This window comes from Stegodyphus dumicola, chromosome 1 (genome assembly GCF_044657685.1).
Source record: "Stegodyphus dumicola isolate Sdum_Otavi_A_Nest chromosome 1, ASM4465768v1".
Taxonomy (NCBI): domain Eukaryota; kingdom Metazoa; phylum Arthropoda; class Arachnida; order Araneae; family Eresidae; genus Stegodyphus; species Stegodyphus dumicola.
The window spans coordinates 197,119,380-197,141,474 of NC_140768.1; the positions used below are offsets into that span (position 1 = coordinate 197,119,380).

At 34.0% G+C, this 22,095-nt stretch overlaps 1 protein-coding gene across 5 annotated transcripts in view; it reads right to left on the minus strand.

Moving 5' to 3' along the window:
• The window catches only part of LOC146999437 (mitochondrial tRNA-specific 2-thiouridylase 1), a 147,214-nt gene that overhangs the window by 116,433 nt on the left and 8,686 nt on the right, over positions 1–22,095 (minus strand). For 3 of the 5 annotated variants that reach the window (XM_085824563.1, XM_085824566.1, XM_085824562.1), the window contains one exon: positions 11,532–11,591. The exons of the other annotated variants lie outside the window; for them this stretch is intronic. In XM_085824563.1, coding sequence (XP_085680689.1) covers positions 11,532–11,591 — 60 coding nt within the window. The remainder of the gene's footprint in view (positions 1–11,531; positions 11,592–22,095) is intronic. 5 annotated transcript variants of the gene reach the window in all.

Consider the following 22,095-nt stretch of genomic DNA (forward strand, 5'->3'; position numbering starts at 1 on the left):
GATCCCAGGTGAGATTAAATTCCTTTCGGAGATGATTTCGAAAGCAGATTATTTCGTGAATATTGGCAGGAAGCGTGTGCTCGTGTCTGACACGGTCAACCTCAGTCGTAGCTAGGGACTTAGCAGAATGCAGGTACGAAGTAAAGTCTGTTATAGCACGTTCAATATCCGAAGTGCTATGTAACGAGTAAATTAAAATCAGTGGTCATCAAAGTATTATGATAAAGATCCCAATCAGTATGCTTAATTGGCGGTAGGTTCTTAACATTTTCCACTCCAAGGTAAGCAAGCACAGGTGACAGATGAATGCAGGGCCCGGACACCCGGACGGCTTAATATGACAAATCGGGTGTCGTCCGGTACTCGCACCTATTTAGAACACTTGTCGTCCGGTAAGCAAGCACAGGTACATGATCAGAAGACATGTCACATGTTACCGTAATAGCCATAGGAATACTGAATGTCGTAATAAAAATATCCAGAATGTCAGGCCGACGGTTGAGCATATTTGGCCTATAGGTAGGCTCATGCGGCACACGCAGAAAGACAGGGTAATTACACACAAAATCATGCACTATGCGTCCATTATAATTCGAGTTGCGGCATCCCCAGTCGAGATGCTTGGCGTTTAAATCGCCACCTAGAAAGGTGGGGGAGTCCGAGTTAATAAGTCTATCCAGAATTTCAGCACTGAGCTTGTTCCCAGAGCGGTTATACACCGCACAGAATGTGACTTCCCCAATGTTGGGTAGATTCACCATCACTTTAACACTTTCCATTCCATCACAATTTTCTGCACTTTTCAGATATGAATCAAATGTCCTTTTAACATAAATGAGCACTCCGCCACCACGGTGGTGGAGTCTGTTACTACGGTAGCTGAAATAATTGGCTATCCTTAAGGAGTGCGAAGAGTTAGCATGGGTTTCTGTAATTAAGCATATGTCTACGTCATTTTGCTGGATAAATTCATGAAGTTCCGGTATCTTGGAGGTAACGTTCTGCGCGTTCCAGAGCAGGATCTTAACAGGAGAACTTTGCCGTGAAGTGGGATTATCCATGGTTGGGGGAAGCTGGCCTGACTGTGTCCTCTATGATAGAGGCGGTAGGAAGTGCCTTCGCTACATCAGCAAACATAGAGATGGCTGTTGTGAGCTTTTGAATTACCGCATTAGCTTTGTTGAGCTTTGCTTGGAGCTCACTGAATTGTGGGAAGGTTACTTGTGGCGCCATCTGTGGAGGAGTAGCATTACTATTGTTGACTACTCTATCTGCATATGATATGCCTTTTTGCACAAAGGATGAGCGAGGCTTGGGGTAGAACGAACAACCTTTAAAACTGGCAGTATGAGGAAGTCCGCAATGGCAGCACTTTGGTGGCACATCCTTGGGCTTGGTGCAGTCACGAGACTCATGCCCCTGACCACATCTGACACACCGTGGTGCGTGACGGCATTGACTTTGAGCGTGGAAAAAGTCTTGGCATCGGAAGCACTGCGTGATACCGCGTCTACCTCTGTATCTTTCAACTGTTATCTTTAGCCTCATAAGATACTTTAGATTATTAAAAATGTCCTTGGTTTTTCTCATTCCTTTCTAGCAAGATCAGGAATAGAGGCATAGGGGCAATTTCAGGACCTTTTCGGCGAGACATTTGTACAGCCTTTTTAACAGCGTATCCTTCTGCAATGAGAGCATCTTGGATATCCGTAACTGGGGTGTCAATCGGAAGGCTACGAATGACGACTTTGATGTTTTTGTCTTCAGCATGCTGATATGAATGAAATTTAATCTTTTTGTCGTCAAGGAGGTCCGTGATGTTACGATAAGTCTCACTGGAATTGACTTTGATTTCAAATTCATCTACAGCTTTCATCTTTGCATTAAAGTCACTGTAGCCGGAGTTATCCAATAGATCAGTAATATCCTTCCATTTCCAGTTTGAATCCTTAATGACAATCGGCGGAAGCTTCGAACTTCTTTTCGGAAACTTAAATTCTTCAGATACATGAGCATCACTTATTTGCCCAGCCGGGCACGTGACCTCATCTGTATTTCCGATAGGCCGCACCATGCTTTCCGTCAGGGACGTACTTGCAGCCGGCTTCTCGGAGGACTCACTAGATGACGCCACTTTAGTGTGGCTACTGGTCGCTACTTTAGATGGGTTTGTGGAGGAGATTTCATTCGGCTTTTTGGATGAATCACCAGCTTTTGCAGCCCTCGGTTTCATCCTGCGTTTTACTGCAACATCGCCTTGGGTAGTTGAGTGAGTACTCCGTTCAGTGTCATGGGTATGAGCTTTTTCGGGAGGAAGCTGAGTTAGCACATGGTATTGGTTTTTCAAATCCAATTCGGCTGACTTTTCAGGGCTGAGCGGCCGTTTAACACTGTGGCTGCGGGTAATCTATTCCATGCTTGAATCCACATCGTTAGAATGGTTAGACTCAGCTTGAGAGGCCAAATCTCTTTCCGTGTTATGTATTATATCCATAAATCTGTTCAGGAATGCCAATTCAACTTGCTCACACGGGGTCAGGCAATCATTCCTGGAATTCAGTGCATGAAAGCGATCCACAATTTGTTGAATAATTGACATTTTCCAGATCAAGTCCAAGTCAAATCCAAGTATAGAAAATTAGAGCTAGGCAAGAAATAGGACACGCAAGGACCTTTTACAGTCCCCAGAACACGAGGTTCAACGGGAACAAACCTTCTATATGTGCCAACAAGTGCAGAAATATGCGAGCAGTTAGCAGAGTAACGGCAATCAAGAGCGAGGGGAAAATCCCACTATTTTTACCCGGAATAAGCCAGAGCGACGCGAGATACTTATACCTGAAGTAGACACGACGTCATCTCACGGCAACCAATCAGCTATCGGCACGACGCAGCTTTCCAGATGACGTAACATCAAGTTTCGTTTTTGCATCTTAATTAGGCTGGAACAGTCCGTTCTTAATACAAACAGTAGCAGTGAAAAACGAAGTAGAAGTAATTACTATATCCCTTTAAAATAAGAACTAAACCTTATGTAAAAATTAGAAATATTTCAAGGAGGAGAGATGATGCAGAAAAACGGTTACAATAGGTCATATTTCCAACAGATATGTGTTCTGCGCTAGTTTTTGGCGCGATTGCGTGTTGTATGGCAACCCTTTTGAAATTGAAAAACCCTTTTGCTGGAGTGGTTTAATTACTCGTTGGTTCATGTCGTGCGTGTTTTGAAATGGCCTATGTTGCAATGACAGATGCGGTGGCAAGATTTCAGTTGCATATTTTAGATTGTGTGGAAAGTAAATTTAGTATTAAAAGGTATGATGTTGGAGTTGTTAACGAATCTTTTGTTCATGGGTGTGTTTATGAGGATCGAAGTTATTTTCGGAATTTTTGTGGGACTTTTAAAATGGAGCCCAAAATGCGGAGTTGCTATAAGAACTCGGACGGAGAAGGGCGTTTCTGATAGTTCTTGTGTGGATTCGTAGTCAAATGCTTGCTGGTAAAGTATGTGGCTGTCAGCAGAGTTTAAGATTTGGATAGTGGTTTTCGTGTAGTAAGTTAACTTTGGAGGAAGTTTTTTATGGTTACTTTTGAAATTTTAAATCGTAGAAAGACATGTGATATAGCAAAATCGTGGCACTTTTGTTCACAGACGTTGTGTGACTGGCGAAATTTTATTAACGAATGTATTAAGGGAAGTTCATTTTACTTTACTGTTTTTATTTTGTAGAATGTCATGTTCATTGTTTTTTTTACTAAAGTTTTTGGTTTTATTGTTTTTTAATTGTTTGTAATTTTAGTTATTTTAGTTTATTTTAATTTGTGCTCAATGCCTAGATTGTGCAATTCGTAGATGTTTTTTCAAGTTTAAACAGGATGCTGTGTACATGGTATTTTTTGAAATTTATTGCTGTTATGTTAATTTATTAAAGCGAGGTGTGCGTAGTTCGTAGATTTGTTTGTTGCCTAGATTGTGCAATTCGTAGATGTTTTTTTAAGTTAAAACATATCGCTGTGTACATGGATTCTTTTCAAATATTTTTGGTTAGAAACTTTACATTTTTGCTGTCTATATTTTTTGTTTTGTTTCGGATTTTTAGCTTAAATTGTGTGTTCAAAATGTGGTTTTTGCATGTGTGAAAACCGCGTTTTTGGAGACATTTTAGGCTTAAAGTTCGAAATGTAGACAAATTTAGATAGTAATATAGCAGCGTGGAGTTTCTCGCCAAAAATGTTTGGCGACCTGAGGGCGCACATAAGAGTAGTTCCATTAGTTGATGTAAGCTTGAAACAGATAAATTGTTTAAATAGATATTGTTTAAAAGAAATTACAGCACAGCATAGTTCTTTGCCTGTGAAACAGAATGTCTATGGCAATAATTCTTCACACACAAAACATCTGCATTTAAGTTACACAAAAAAACCATAAAACACTATACAACCTTACTCAGTAGGATACGAACTGCACAAAATTTAATTGAGGACTCCCTTCTTATCTAATCAGAAGACCCCCTTCTTAGACCCAACTGCCTCACAATGAACAATAGCCAGAGTTTTCGTCCCCCACCTTATAAATGACGGCTCAAACAGAACAAAGAAAACTCACAAACTGCATGACTTTGCTTTTCCTCGCAAGAAGATGGGTGTTACAAAATGTCATTTATCCTTATTGTTGCGATATTGCATTGAGAGTACAATCCTCTATTTTCATTTATGACATGTAAAAAATGTGCATAAATAACAAATATTAAATTAAAAATCTGGTATGTGCTAAAGTAAAAATTAATCTCCTTTAGAATCATCAACACATATATTATAAAAGTAAGTATACAATGTGCATGCTGCTAAAACTCGGAAACAAGTCCCGGTATAATCAAGGGAGTTATATGGTATGGTAGCCCTTATTTTTATCCACAAAGAAGGGTCCCATTTTTACCTGAAGGACTTGTTTTAGAAGATATAATGACTGGAAGTTTCATCCTCTAGAAATTTCTAGAACAGTCCAGTAGATTCAAAAGCATTCCACAGCATTCTGGAATGTTCGGGAATAGTCTGGAACATTCAGGAACATCACAAATCATTCTGGTACATTCCAGAACACTCTTGAATGTTGCAGAACTTTGTGGACCATTCAAAGCCTTTTTTGTTTGGGTGGAGATACCCATTGGTAGGGGTATATAAAGCAAGACCCGTAGTGGGTAGACACATTCGTTTCTTATCAGTGAAGTGCACTGAGTGAATAAAAACAAACAGTGAAGTGTGAATAATCAAACTGATACAGTGACTGAATATAAATCGAAAATAAAGTGTGAAAGGTGTACTTAGTGTATTTAGTGTACTTAGTGTATTGCGTAATTAAAAGTTGATTTAATTTATATTTTATAGAACGTCGAAACACAAAAGAGGAGGAGATTTTGCCAGTTCTAAAGCAAAACGGTGAAAACAAAAACAGCGAAACAACGAAACAGTCAGAGAGCATGAAGCACATTTACTTTCCTAACGAAGGAGACTCCGAACACAAGCCACCCATGAATATATCACCCTACGAGAAGCGCAGACGAGGACAAGTAAACAGTATAACAAATGAAGCACTCCACTATGACTTGACCAAAGAGTGTAACGAACACATCGTAATCAGAAAAATGGATAACATCTGCCAATTTTGCAACTTGAAAAAATTCAGTAGAAAAACACCAGGAATCTATTGCATGAATGGAAAAATTCAATTTCCAGTTATTCCAGTCAACACCAGCAGATGGAATCAATGCATGCTTAAAAAAGTCACATCTCTGGTCACGCATACAAATACTGCAACTAAAAAAAAAAAAAAAATGTGAGTTGAACACCATGAAAAGATGAAACAACAGCAGGTTTTGCTCAAAAACTTTTACAAATAGGCGAAGGCACATATCCCACTGGCCGACCAGCCTTATTGAACTCAACAGTGATTTCTACAACATAGCCACTGCTGAAAACAAACTCATCGACCAAATTTATACAAGCATTGTTCCCAACTATACCAATCCGGAGTGGCTATTTCAAAGGACCAGTCTAGCAACTAAAAATAATATTGCCGACGATATCAATTCAAATATTCAAAAGAAAATTCCCGGTGATGAGTATAAAAATTGATTGACACGATACTAACCATTGAAGAAAATGTTAATTTCCCTACAGAATTTTAAAACTCTTTGCAAGTACAGTCAAATACTGAAAATCCGCCGACCTGAAATCCTCGTTGCCTCTCAAAATATAAACATTCAGTTTAGAGGTTCCGGAAACCGCCACACTAAATACAAAATATCGGAGAAAAAATACTTATTGAATAATGATGCCACAATTACCGAATAATAATGAGTCATAACGTTAATACGAAATTATTGACATAAAAAAAAGTTTTAAAAAATAACATAAAAGTTTTTTCCCCTCTAATCTTTGCATCCAGGTAAAAAAGCAGACGATTCACTCAACTCCTCGTTCAAGTTCACGATTCACGTTGTCGTATTTTCTGAGCTTTGTTATTTAACGAGATTGTTTAGTGCTGCATTTTTATCCTGATATTTTGTGGATAAATTAAGAATATTTTAAATTTCAGCCCTTTTTAATACAATGACAGATAAGAAACGCACTCATGATTTTGCTTGCAACGTTGAAAAACGTAAACACGTTGCATTGACGGTAACACAAAAAGTGCAAATTCTGCAAAAGATGGAGGCAGGTGCTACTCCTCGATTTTATAGCAGAATGGTATGGAATTGCGACACGATTGTGTATGATATACGGAAAAATAAAGAAAAGCTGTTGAAATTTTACAGCAACAGTGATTCTAACACCGGAATCCGAAAATCTTTGCAGGAGGCGAAATCGGCAAACCTCGATGCTGTGTACATATAATACAATGAAGGTACTTTTCCGTTTCGCCGGCGCAAATCTCGCCAAGAAGACTTTATTGGCGACAACATACAGTATACACATAAAAAATATTTAAAAAATATTAGTTCTAAGAATTCTTTTAAAAAACGAAAGCATAAACATTTAAATATCGCTTAAAATTTTATAAAAAGCCAATAAATAAAGACAAATAAATTTGTAAAAAGACATTAATTTAAGAATTTACTATGCTTTCATGGTTCAACATTCTGATTCGCCGGTTCATATCACGTGACCCCAAGCGATCTCATCTCACGTAAACTACTCTACAAAAATCTAATGCTCTCAGTAATTATCTACATTAATTTCAAGTTAAATCTTAATTTGGAACACAAGTTTAAATGCAAGAAATATTTCAATTCTTACGAATAGCTTACTCAGAAATTATGTAAAACTGTAGTGCTTTACTTCGCTAATGCATTCTCATTAGAATGGATGAATTTAATCCTTGACTTTACCTTTTCTATATTTTCGGCTTCAGGTAAGCGCTGTGATTGCATCTTAATTGACTTAATTACCGAAAATGGCCTTAGACATAAAACTGAACTATCTGATAAAAATTCTATGTAATTATATGCCAGTATTGAAAGAAACAATCTGATAAGAAAAAGCTGCGACTTGTTTTGAAAATGAGGCGTAAAAGGTTACCAGCGAGAATATTCCGTTTGGCATCGGTTGTACCATTATTGGCGACTTTATCGCTTGCGCCGGCAAAACGGAAAAGTACCACAATGAATAATATAATCAATTTATATATGTAATAATAATTTAATACATATAATAAAAGACTCATCAATAATTTAATGCATATAATAAATTATTGCAATAATGTATGTAATAATTTAATTAAATGTATCTAATACACCTTATTTAGTTTGCACTTTGAGTCCAAATATTATGCTTTATCTTTTCTGTCCTGAAATCCTAAAACCCGCACAACCTCTAGTCCTAAGCTTTGTGGATTTCTGGACTTCTACTGTACCAGGAATGGCATTACACTTCCTTCGACTGAAAATTGCATCTCCGATGATACTACTCAGAAATCTCAACTCATCAAAACTATGTTATGGAACAAGAATGGTATCAAATAACATCATCGAAGCCGAACTTATGACTGGAAAGTGTTGCAAATAACTTTTATTTGTGATTATATTTTCCACTTGTATTTTACAATATGTGTGGCAACACGCTTTTTACATTTTTCTCTTGGCAACATTTTTTTTTTTTAGTTGTTGTCACTGTTTTACTTTACCACGTAGAATTTACTGTACTTGTGCCATTTTGTGTTTCAATATATGTTAATTTAGATGAATCTCTGCTTATTTATTTGTCTCCATTCCTAACGTTAGACTTCATCAGGTTATGGGTACCAGCATGATATAACTGTGCAGGGAAATTTATGAGCGAAGTGGAGATAAACATTACCGGCAGTTCGTAAGCCTAACACGGCAGTTCTTAAGCCTTACGTGAGTCGGCAAATTAGTTCGCAAAAATGGAAGCTGCAAAGATATTGGTTCAGCCGTTATGCGGAAAAGGTGATTGGCCTATTTGGAAATATAGAATTAAGTTCGTATTAAATTATCACGAAAACGCTTTAGAAGTCGTGGAAGGAAAACTGAAGAAGCCAGAGAAGCCTGATCATGCGGCCGCCGAAGAGATTCGAAACAGATTTAGAGATGATATGAAGGTTTTTAATAAAGCAAATAATTGCGCTATGATGGTTCTTACGAACTCCATGACTGAAGACACTTTAAAAAAGGAAATGAGATTTGAGAGCGCAAGAGACATTTGGCTGGAACTTCACAAAGTATTCGAAGATTCGTCCGATAACCAACTTTATAACATATGTTTACAGTTCTTCAAATTCAGTTGGTCAAATGATATGGCAGCTCATTTGTCAAAATTGAAAAATCTATGGAATGAACTGAACAGTGGGCTTGAAAATAAGGAAGAAAACAGCCTGCCAGAAATGCTGTTGATTTGTAAAATATTGGATACTCTTTCTCCCAGTTATCGTACTTTCAAATCGAGTTGGTTACTTCTTAGTGATGAAAAGAGAACTTTAGATGAATTAACCCCACAATTGCACCCATGAAAGAGAATTAAGGAAAGATCCAAATTTTTTAGAAACTTTAGATCAGGAAGCATTGATAGCAAATCCGGAATTTAAGCGGAAATCATCTATTAACAAGAAAAACGATGGCAAGTGTAATTATTGCCACCAGAGAGGACATTGGGTCAGAACATGCAAGAAATGGATAGCTGATGGAAAACCGCCGAAACCCAGTCCACATATAGGGCCAAACAAGGGAAGTAAAAACAGTATTGCTGCAAATATGACGCTTCTAGCTGTAGATGATACAATATTTTCTGCAGAAACGAATTCTGATGATTGGTTTATTGATAATGGGGCCTCGAAGCATGTCGTCAATAACAGGCACTAATTTATAGACTTCAAAAGATTTAAGCTTCCTCATAGCATCACTGTAGCAAATGGAAAGTCATTACCAGCAATTGGAAAAGGCAGCATTAAGATAATGACCATTGTAAATGGGATGAATCAAATCAAAAATCTTGAAAATGTCTGGTATGTTCCAGAAATAAGTAAAAATCTATTTTCTGTGTTAGCATTTCAAGATAGAAATCAAAACAGTGTGTTTGAATCAACATTTAAGGACTGCTATTTAAAAATAGATGGTGAAATAGTTCTGCATGGAACAAGAAATGCTGGTGGGGATCTCTTCAAAGCCGTGATGAAGACCTTAGTTCCTGAAACTCACATTGACATCAACATGACTGAGAATAATGAATCAACTCTCCAACTTTATCATGAACGATGGGGTCACCAAGATAAAAAGCATGTAAAGACCATTATAGATAAAGAGTTGAATATTAAGATTAAGTCTGATATGAAATTATGTGAAGCTTGTGTATACGGAAAATCCCACCGTTTAAAGTTTGGAACCAGGAAAGCGGTTACAAAAGCTGGAGAATTGTTCTCGACAGATATTTGTGGGCTATTTGATCAGTCATTTAGGAAATACCGTTACTTTGCAATCTTCAAAGATGCCTACACCAAATTTCGATACTGTTTTTTCTTAAAGCACAAATCAGAAGATCAGAATGATATTTGCAAGTGGTATTTATACTAAGTACACAAGGTTCTTTAATATACTAAGGTTATGCCAGGAACGGAAAAAGCGTGCCATTGGTTGCTGGTAGTGACGTCACCCGGGAGACAAGACGCACCGGCCGACGCGTCTGCTACATGATTTTGGTAATGGAAAAAATGTAAACTAAAGCAAAATGATCATTTTATATGTGGTAGATACACCGGAAATACCGGGTATATACTTTCCAATTAAGTATTTTGTTAAAGAAAATGTTTATTTTATGCACAGAATTCGTACGAATGCTGAAAATAATTGTAAACATTAAATTCTTTTCGTAAAGGAAAGCATTAGAAAATGAAAAACGATATTTAAGTTAATTAAGGGAAATAAATATTGTAAAACAAGGTATTTTTCAATATTTTTTCGTAGTATTGTTTGCACGAAATAAATCTTGTTGAACAGAACACATGATGGCATAACTGCTAAGACCATGGTAAAAACATAATCAAAAAGTATTATTCTATTTATTTTCATTGCTCATGCACTTTTTTTAATACAAATGAACTTTGACATTCCATGAGAAATATATGATCGTGATTTTCAGTTTAAATTACATATCTCAAGCAAAAATATATATAAAAAGATTTGACTTAACAAATTCATATTTAAATATCATAAAATTCTACAAATTTCTTAATATCCGTCATTTATACTTTTCAATAGTATACTTATGACATTCTTTTTAAAGTGAAAAGTCATTTCATACTGATTCACTTCAGATTTCAGCAGAAGTGAGTATATTTTCAGTATAATCTAAAAGTACTCTTATAATCCCTTACACTCCCAAGATTTCTATATAACATTTATCCTGACGTGATTATTTGCTATAGTAAATAATCGTCGATATTGGCATCCTATTCTTCCTTCCATACATTAAAAATGGAACAATTAAAATACATTTTCTTACACATATAGGCACAATAATAATAATAATAAACTAGCCCTACATCTTAGTTTCGGCCCACCAGCGGCCGAGCGGTAAAGTCGCTGAACACTGGTAGTTCGGTCCGAATCCCGCGAACGGGCTGGCTGCATGGGTGTTTTCGTGGTTTTCCTCATGCGTAACGTGTATACGAGCCAGTTTTCCTGAGAAAGTCCTCCACGAAGGCATCACACCTATTACGCAGATAGCCCTAGTGTGCTTTGCCATAATTAAATACACCACCACATCTTAATTTCAATTCACCCTGTACACAAATTAATTATTTTTAATTACTAATGTATTTTTATCAGGTTGTTTCTTAAAATACTTTTGTTATACTTGAAATATGTGTTCAATATTGAATTATTTTTTTTCTCTTATAATTAAAAACAAGCTATATGTAATCAAAATTAAAACATATGCAGCAATAAAACATATGCAGATGTAATCAAAATTAAAACATATGCAGCAATATTAAATAACACTGAACAGAATATCTTACTTACTCTTTCGCTATTTGTATTCCAGCATTATACACAGATTTGTTTTCCTTCAGGTTCAAGCATCTGTAAGTTATATCAATTAAATTACATCACACATACCTGTATGCATCAGTTAAATAACACTGAAGGAAATATGTCACTCGCTCATTCGATGTTTGCATCATAGTGTGGTCGAGAAATTGTTCTTTCCTCACGGTGAGGCATGTATCAGTTTACTTAGTTCGCAAAGCTTAACCCAGAAGCTGCTTTAATACATAGAATTACGTTTGGGATGTAAAGAAAGTAACCAAAACATGTGAATGAAGTTGGATACGCGAATTTATTAACTAATCATTCAGGTACTCAGTATTGGTAAACATGACACTGAGTTTAAATATCTCACTACGATGTAAGTCTCATGCACAAAATGAAGATTATGATAAAAAATGATTTAAAATGAGAAATTTTTCAATTTAAATGTAAAATAGCAGTAAAATGAAAAATAAATGTAAAATTACATCACAGTTATGTATGAAAACTACATAAATTCATTAAAAAATAGTTATTTTATCTGGTTGTAAAGAGTGTTTTCCGCCAAAAAACGTATTAACGTGTATAATTCTGACACAACGCTATAGCACAATTTGACACTTCCGCCTAGGTATAATAGCAAATTAACAACACAAATCAAATCAAACTGTTGATGCAACGAAAGTAAACAAACGCCAAGAACTAACGCTGTCACCCATGGACCTTATAAGAAAATATAAGGTCCATGCTGTCACCCACATGACGTCATGCGTATGTGGCATAACTTTCTCCCTGCACTGCGCATCGCTCTTGGGCCCCCCCCCCCTGCTAAGTACATGCAGAAAGCACTCTAACCTATTGTAGCGACAGCGCCAAACAGGCGATACAGACTCAAAAACTCTGTGGAGAAAAGCGCCAATTGGCGAAATAGTAAACCTGCTTGACAACCCTACGGGCTGACGGGAAGAGAAGAATCAAGGAGGTTAGAATAGATGGAGATGGCGTCTCTGCTATTGCAGTACGAAGAAAATGAAGCCAGGGGGAAGGAAATAAGCCACGCCACCTGAGGGCAAGAAAACGATTACCTTACTAAGCGAAGTGAGGTAAAACGCCAGCTGGTTTCAAGTTCTCAGTGTGTTTTCTGATTTTGTATGCGTAGATCTCAAAGGCCTAAAAGGCACTGAATTGTTACAGCGAAATAATGTCTACATTTCCGACTTCATGTCCATGTAAAAGAATATTTTAGAACCTGCATACACAAGTAGAATAATCGAAACTTGTGTTTCAATGGCCTTCAAGAAAGAGTTTGAGTATTTTCTTATTGTAAAGTACACGAAGAAACATATATAGTTCTCAGATTTACCTTTTCATAATAATAATAAAAGCGATATTCGTAATTAACTTATATGTGATAACAAAACGATAAGTAAACATGGGGAGGGGGAGTGGCTAGCTCTCCATGGGATAGAAAACAGTTTACTTTAATGTCTGATCATAATTACTTTACAGGTCTTACCTTTTAGGTGTTTAACTACATTTTATTTTCTGCTCAGATATATAACTGGATTTGATTTCTAGTCACATTTGTTGTATGAGTTTTAAAATAACAACGTAAAGTTTACATATTTCTATCATTGTTTATTCAAATTAATTTTTTCGTAATATAAGTAATATTTATAACATGAAAAAGTTGAGAATTATATATACATAGAATAAGTAAATTATAATCAAATAATAGTTTGAGTACATAGTTACTATTCTGTGTTCACAATACTTTTAATGCTAGCATTCATTAATTACATGATGCAATTACATAATGTAGAAATTATTGCAATTACATAATATAGAAATAAAATGAAATGGCGAGAAAAGTAAGGGAAAGAGGACGTGAAGAATCTGCGATCCTTTACGACTAGCAGGAACAAAACTGGGTGTGGTTAGAGCACGTCAATCTTTCTAAGCCACGACTACTAAGGGCATGCTTCCCCCCCTTTTTTGGCTTCACTTGGACTGCGTGGAGGGCATCTCCATGAGTTCTAACCTCCTTGAGAAGAATTTCCCCCTGCAGACCGCTAGTGCTGTAGAAGTAACGAGAAATTGTGTACCCGTATGTATTCGTTACTCGGTGAACCAGTACTCGTTACTTTTGGTAAAATCGATCGGTATCCGTATCCTGAGCCTATTTTATCGGTAAACGGCCCTAGGGAAATGGGCTATGCGATAGGGAGGTTGGCGTCGTATTTTGGGGTAGAAATAATTCACCTCCTTATGTGGTGCACAGGATATGATTAATTATTTAATTTTCTATTGCTGTCAGGGCTTAGTTTCTAAAGTCAGAAGCGCCTACAGAAGGCCGTCAGAAAAATGGGAAAAAATAAAATAAAGAAAGAAATAAAATAAATATTACAATAACATTAATTAGCAATTAAAATAATAAAAAATTACTTATTAAACACTTAATAATTAAAATAATAAAATAGTGACTAAAATAATGAATAATTAAAGTAACATAATAATTAGCAACTGAAATATAAAATACTTATAAGTAAAATTTAATAAAAATGTAAAGACAAATAAAAATTAAAATAATTCTTAAATTTATGATGAATAGTTAAATTATAAAGTAAAATACCAGACCTTGTCCTTTTGGCTTAGTACCTTTTCATCCTTTCTCATTTCATCCCAGCTCGAAAAAGTGTCATTTCGTTCGCTGCCTTGCCCCCACACCAATTCCCTCTTTCGCGTTTCATCCGCTGTTTGAAAAATAGGTGTTTACTTCAATTAAAATGGTTTAGAAGAGATGACTGTTTCTACTTCGACTTAGCTTTTGATTTCTAATACTATTTAATATCGTATGCAGACAAATTATGCTGCGCAGAAGAATGAATTTCAGAAGGTGTTGTATCTGAATATAATAACATTTTTGTTATATAGTATCCATTTTTTTAATTTCACACATTTCTAAAGCAACAGAACTACGGTATCACTATTTTGGCACACACACCAAAAACATGTATAATTAAAATTAATGTTACATTCTTTAATAAAAGTAATGGGTTCAGTCCTCTTTAAATGCAAGCATTCATGCTTTTTAGAGGATTTTACATGTGGTGGTGGTCTTAAAAAGGGGATATTCATTACAATGTTTGTTTATGCTCTCAAAAATACAGATCTCTTAGAAAGTGACCTCTTAGAGATGTCGTAATTAGATGATTTGCTATAATTATTTTCTAATAGATAACGGAATTAATGTAATTTAATGTCAATAACTCGAAGAAGCAAGTTTAAATATGGTGCAACAAAAATACAGAAGTATTTTAAATGACGAAAATATTCATATTTTGTCAATTTCAAATTTTAAAAAGAATTAATTTTGGACAAATTATGAAATCTACCTTTTAATGTTGTCTTCTGGTTCCTATATTTATATCTAACAAAGTTTTAAACTCGTTATGAAAAAATAAAAATGCAAGAAGTTTGAGTCCCGTAGACGGACTCAAACTCCCGTAGAGTCCCTTTCACGGACTTTACCGCTTGGCCGCTGGTGGGCCTGTGCAAAGTTATGATAGCTGTTAATTTATTATAATTGACCAAACATTACAAATACTGTTTCTCATTCAAGGATACGTACTTTCAGTTGTTTTCATAACAACTTTTGTACTTATTTACAAAAAAATTCTGCTGATAAAATACTACACACAGAAATATTTTTAAAATTGTGTTTAAGAATGCTGTTGATTTTTCAGAGACACAGTAACAATTTAACTGGTTATAAACTTAACAGAGCACAGATGTTGAACAGAAAAAGGAATGCCATTAGAAATGCTCAAATGCCAAACTAAAATATTTGATCACAAAACAAATGTAATCACAGTTAACTGATTTTTGAACCTGAAGACTGATTATAAGTTAATGTTTAATAAAAGGATTTCATGAAAACAACCTAATTTTGAAGTACAATGAAAATATAGATTTTACTTTACCAAAACAGCTTAGTACGATGATTTTGTCAATGTATTCTTCATGTTTATTTATGGGAAATTCACAGAATGTAACCTATATTATGAATATAAAGGTAATTTTTTTTATTTTAAACTATCGCTAATTAAATATAAAATATTTACAAAAGTTTGAATATTTGGTGTAAAATTCAATTTTTCATTATTAAGATTAAAAGCCCTTTCCAGTGATTACTTTTCTTGATTTAATGAATCTCCTTTTGGTCTTTCTTACACCTTATAAGAGTTTCACCCATTTTGGCAATATAGACCGTGTGAGAATTCTGGAAAACTTAAGCGACTTCTTGTTATGTTTTGGAAATTACAATAGAGGTTTCGAATAGGTGTAAAAAACCCTTTTATAAACTCAGACAAATTAACAGCAGCCAGCATTTATGGTGTAAATCAAAAGTAATGAAATGAATTTAACTAAGTAAATTTTAGTTAGCCCAAAAGCTACACAGACAGAAAATGCACAAATTGTCTCAGATCTAATATTGGCATAAGCTAATGGCAAGAAAAATGCAATGCTGCAGATAACCTGCTCTCAACAGAACCCAACTAGTAATGTGGTCTTCAAGTAGATTCTTTGTTCTGATTCTACCACCTAAAACCTCTTCCTTTAAATACTACTGCTTCCTACCTCATTCGAATACACTCAAAATTAGAATTCTGGCAGGAAAATGGAAAGCAAGAGAAAAAAAGCTAATTAACATAAAATAACTGGTTAATAAAAATAAATGAATACTCTACAGCCTCAATTCACCACTTTAATTTAGCCATTTTCATTTTTATGTAGCCTGTATGTCGAAATTTACATTTGTTTTGGTGATAATAAACTTAATTCTTTCATTTTTTATCCGATTACATAACATCACATGCAACAGCTGTAAATATGAAAAACACATGCATATATATCCAGCAGTATGTTAATTTCTTTTGAATATATGGTGTCTGTCATCTACAAAAGAAAACTGTAAACTTAAAAAGTCACACTTTCTGGTAAGGTCCTACAAATAATAATTAAAACCAAATACTGTGTGGAGAGCAAAAAGCATAACACAGAAACTTGGTGAAAAATTAACATGTATATCACTTTGTCCTAGTGTTATAGTCAGAATCCCATTCTGTATAATAATATATGCATTTGACATTAGTATTAGGTATTGCTAATTAAATTAACATTTTAATACTTCAATGAAATATCAAGAAAATGAGAAAAAAATTATGAATACTACTTACTGTATGATATAAATTTTTTGAAAGTGAGCTATTTAATAAACAAAGACCAAAATATATAATTCCATATTCCTTATGCTGAAGTCTACTTCATGCTATTATATCATCATTAGTTATAAGGGCAGAACATTGTTGTCTTTATCTTGCAAAATCCATGAGCAACAATTTAATAATATAGGAAAATTTCATATAATGGCCAGTAGTTGAACTGAATGAAATGAGTATTTTAAATTTATAATTAAACATATTTTAAATTCGCTAGAAATTTAAGGACATATAATGTTTAAATATTTAAAGTTTCAGAAGAAACTATTTAAAACGTCTTCTTTTTTGGCGGCGGGTTGCTTTAACTGCTCATGGGTTACAGATTTCAGCCATATAATCTCATAAATAGCATTTAAAGATTATTTTTTTAACTCATGCAGATTATATTTCCACGTATGAAGTTATTATTCAAAATGTATTCATTGCCTTACTTATTCATTACACACACAATATATTCAAATACTAATTAATCATACAGTAATACAATATTCAAATACTAAAAATTAAATCCTTAAGAAAATGTTCTGTATTAAAAGGAAGAACATTTTAAAATATCCAATTGAGCAGTATCTTTTTAAATCTTAAAATATGTCACTATTGTATTATTTTTCAAATTCATTATTAATATATGAATTAATTAAACTCAAGTATTATTTAGAATCGAGGATTAGGGATGTGGGTGTTTTGAATGTTCAGGGTTTTATGGAAAAGTACTACTGAAGGGTAAAAAAAGGTTTATTAAAATTCAAATACAGTAAGTCAATGATGTAATATACACATATAATTAATATGTACAACAAACAATTATTGTATGAAATGCATAACAGAGCAAAAAATGAAAACATATACATGGATTTACAATAACATAAGCTGCAAAATAAACAGAATACAGGAAAACTCACATAAATTTACAATAATATGAAACAATTAAGTGTTATGAATAATAATATTAGTCAGATTTTTCTTTATAGTTAAATCTTTATTTTCATTGTTCTTTTAATAACTTGTGCTGGTGGTTGGCCTGCACCCATTCTTTGAGTGATAATCTCTGTGGCACTTCATCAAAGCCTATATTGTTGAAACAAACATTACCAAGTGCTAACTTGTAATGACGTTAATACATGTATCATAACAAACACACAATGAAAATTAAGAAAATGTTAATGTACTAATATTCATTGTTTCAGTAGTATTAATTCTTGAAATATCATAAAAGAGGAATTAGACATTTTTTATTAAACATTCAATTATACATCTACCAATTTCAGTGTTATAGTGTGGCATCAGGATAACTATGCGAGACACACTAATCCCCTCGAAGATTTCTGATATACAAAACAACTTTGGCAGTAACTTGTAAAGGCTAAAAAATATTATCAAAAAGATATAATTTTTAAGTAATTACATATATTCTGCAGAAATACTTCGGAACTGTTTGAGCTGGTATTCGTGAGAACCCTCGAGTAATTTTTTGAATGCAGAATAACTGAACTGAGAAACAACAGAATGCAACCAAATAATATCCCTAAGTATTCTTTCATTTCACTTTCTAATGCATGCATAATAGCATTAATTAAGAATTTTATAAAAACATTAAAAATAATTATGTGAAGCAAGATCTCTAAAATTTCAAAATTGCATATAATTAAAATCTAGTTTAATATCCGCAATACATTTTTAACTCATTATATTTTCATAAATTTAACTTTACAATATAAGACAAATTACAATAAAACATACTTTATGACAAAAGAACATGAACTTCCAGACTAAATCTAATGTGCATCATTTAGTCTGAGATTAAAAACTATACTAGGAAACATTCTGGAAAACCGCTGCCGAGTGCATTTTACATGGTTTGCCCATGGCGGCAATATGATTTTTTTTTATTATGCGATGTATATGTTGAAATATTATCTATGGAAGATGAGTTACATAAATGTGTTTAATGTATTTTTTGTGGTGGGGGTCACCGGTGACCCTCGAGGTGCTGTAGATAATTTTTGCGATTTATTATTTAAGTTTTTGCGATTTATTATTCTTCAAACCATTATAGTAACAATGGTGTTATTTAAAAATTTATCAGTATCAATATTTACTCCAATTATGTATTTTTATTATTGGTCGCATCGTCGGTCATAGGTGGCCCCCACAGCGCTGTAGCCAAGTCAAGTGCCGGCCACCGGTGACCCCCATGGCAGTCAACGTGTTAATACGTTTTAAACTATTTTACTTTCATAGATAAAGTTTCATCCATTTCATCAAAATTATTAAATATTCATCAGTCTTTTGATCGTCAGTTTCTACCTGCTAGTGAAACAGAATGTATTCACCAAGACACAAAGTATATGTATTACATACATGTAAAATATAAAAAATAAGATGTCTTTGCTCTATGTGAGCATGCAACCTATAATTAACTTTCTGCAATTTCAGGATCTTTGCCCTAGACAAGTACTTTTGAGAACATTCTGGCATGCTATATAACCGTTGGTATAAATACTGAGCATGTGCCATTTTTTGTCAGACTACTTTCTTCTATCGTTGCTACAAGACCTTGCAGCTGCTCGTCCCATCTTGTTCTTTCCTTTGTTAAAACAGTTATGACTTAATGTATAAATTTAATCTTACTTAGTTTAAATCAATATTGAATATGTAATTTTGAGAATTTCATCTAAAGGCAAAATGATCTGCTGTAATTAAAGATGTGGGATCTAAAAAGCTAAATCCTTCTTTGTTGTCATTTTGCAGCCTTCTACTCAGCCATAACAATGCCCGGACTATGATGTAGTTATATCGTCAAGCTTTGTCATTCCTGTGCCTGCCTGCCAAAATATTACATGCATACATATGAAAGCTATTAGTATAAGCTACATAATGTAATCTACTACAATTGTTTTGTCACAGTATTTAGAATAAAAGTCTGAAATATTGCCATGTCTTGCAAAATAACAACTAAATCTGTACACAAGATATGAAATATCAACTAAATCTATACACAAGAATTTTCCATTTAAAATTTCTGTGCAGACTTGCTAATCATTATATATACTGTTCTTTGTATAATGTACTGAACAGTAAAGCTCCATGTATACAAAAAATTTCTTCAAGACACGTGATATTTATTCTGTTGCAGAAGCACACTGTTTATTTTCAATTATAACGAGTTAAGGAAATTTAAACCAATCATATTTTATTTTTACCAATTCTTTACAGTTTTACCACAATTCATTACATTGCGAGTTCATTACATTATTTTATATCATATTAAAACGAAAGAATTAGAACAGTAAGGAAACAAATCATTCCTTAAAACTTTCTAAATGTTACATTATATAGAAATTTAGGAAATGTTAAAAAAAAGTTAATGAACTGTATATATGTTACGAAAGATGATACTGTGACGTAATACATAAACATACTAGCACTTATAACATATCAAATTTACTGAAATGGGAAAATATATACATACCTGAAAGCGATCTTGCAATAGCATTTGGTTTGGAGCTCTTGCGCTATCCGCTGGGGCATTTGTATTTACGCTGACTTCCTTTACCCATTTTTTGCACTCTTCAATCGAATTTATACTTGATCATATCATTCAGCTTTCCAGTTGTTGGAGCAGTACAGAAAAAAATTGTATTTTAATACAGTAATTAGTATACATTTACATTATACTCTACGAAGATTTAAACACCAGATTTGTTTTCAATTAGATGGCGCTACATCTACCACATACCATATTTATCCTCTTTTCAAATCATGCCAACATTAGTAATTATGCCAAATATTTTTCTGGGCATGCGCAGTATGCGGCATTCGTTTAACACTGTTCAACTCAATGTGCGGTCTGCCATTACGCCCCCCGGCAGTTCTGGGTAACGACTTCAGTCTGTGTGTGTGCGTATGTGAAACAACTCGTCTTGTGCCTTCCACGTGATACGTAACTTCCTCTTGCTTTGGTAATTCACTAATGCTTTTCTCCCACCCTGATCTCCCGACCTTTCATTTGAAGGGGGGATATGTGTGAGATATAAGAAACTACGAGAGCTGCTTTAAAGATAATTGGTGACCTCAAAATTAACGAGAAAATAGGAGAAGATGATGCAGTTTATTTGCTAGTGGTATTTATACTAAGTACATGCAGAAAGTACTCTAAGTTATGATTAGTTAATTTTAGGTTGTTATATAATCATGGAAGGATCACGAATTTGTCAGAACAGATGAATTTAGAAAGAGAGCATCAAATCTAGAATTGTTAATTTTGATGTCGCCAATTACTTTTTAAAGCAGCTATCGTATTTTCTTATATCCTACATATTTATACATTACATACACATAACCAGTTTTTACATCAGTTAGTTATCAGTTATATATATATACACATAAAACGCTTTTTTGATTATGTATATATATAAATCAACCTATCTATTATCGGATTCGTAGCGCCTCTTAAATTAGTTTTCTTGTCTAGGTAAATATTAACAAATCTTCTTAGATAGTACAGAATCATTTTAACTTTCAAATTTACAATTTTAGGTAAATACAGTCAAAAGTCTTTAATCCGGACTCGTCGGGACTTCGGCGATTCTGGAGTATAGAACATCAATTTAAATCTGGTAAGATGGCATGCAGAAATTATAAAATTAAAAATATGAAATCGTAATTTATGAAATAAAGAGCAATTATGATCTAAAAGGTATCAAAATTTACAAAAAAAAAAGAGCTTAATATTTATTTGTTTGCTTTATTAAACATTTCTTTCAATGCGCGCATGCATAAAGCATAAATTACGCATGGTCTAAATTAGAAAATTGCAACCAGAAAATTATTTGATGTGTATTCGTGATATTTATAATGACAAGGAATTTGATTTAAATCGTATCAAAGATGAAGCACATCAAGATGAAGTACTACATTTAGTAAGGAATTATAAGCCAAATAAAATAAAAACATCTGCCCTGAAGATAAGGATAGTGTTGACAGATCAACTTCCAGTTCATTGCGCACCACGATGTCCCCCCCCCCCCGCAGTGCAGGGTGAAATTGATAAACAGATTTCGGAATGGTTAGAGAAACAAAGGATATGCCTTTATCCCTTTTTTGCAGCAATTCCACTTTTTGTTTTATGGACATCGAAACATGCTTTCGCTTTGCAGATCCTTTGGCAGCTCCAGAATCGGAAATTCTTTTTGACATAATCAAAAGTTCAAGCTTACTTTTATAAAATTGTTCCTACAGTCTGCAAAAAATAATAATTCGAAGATTAAGGAACA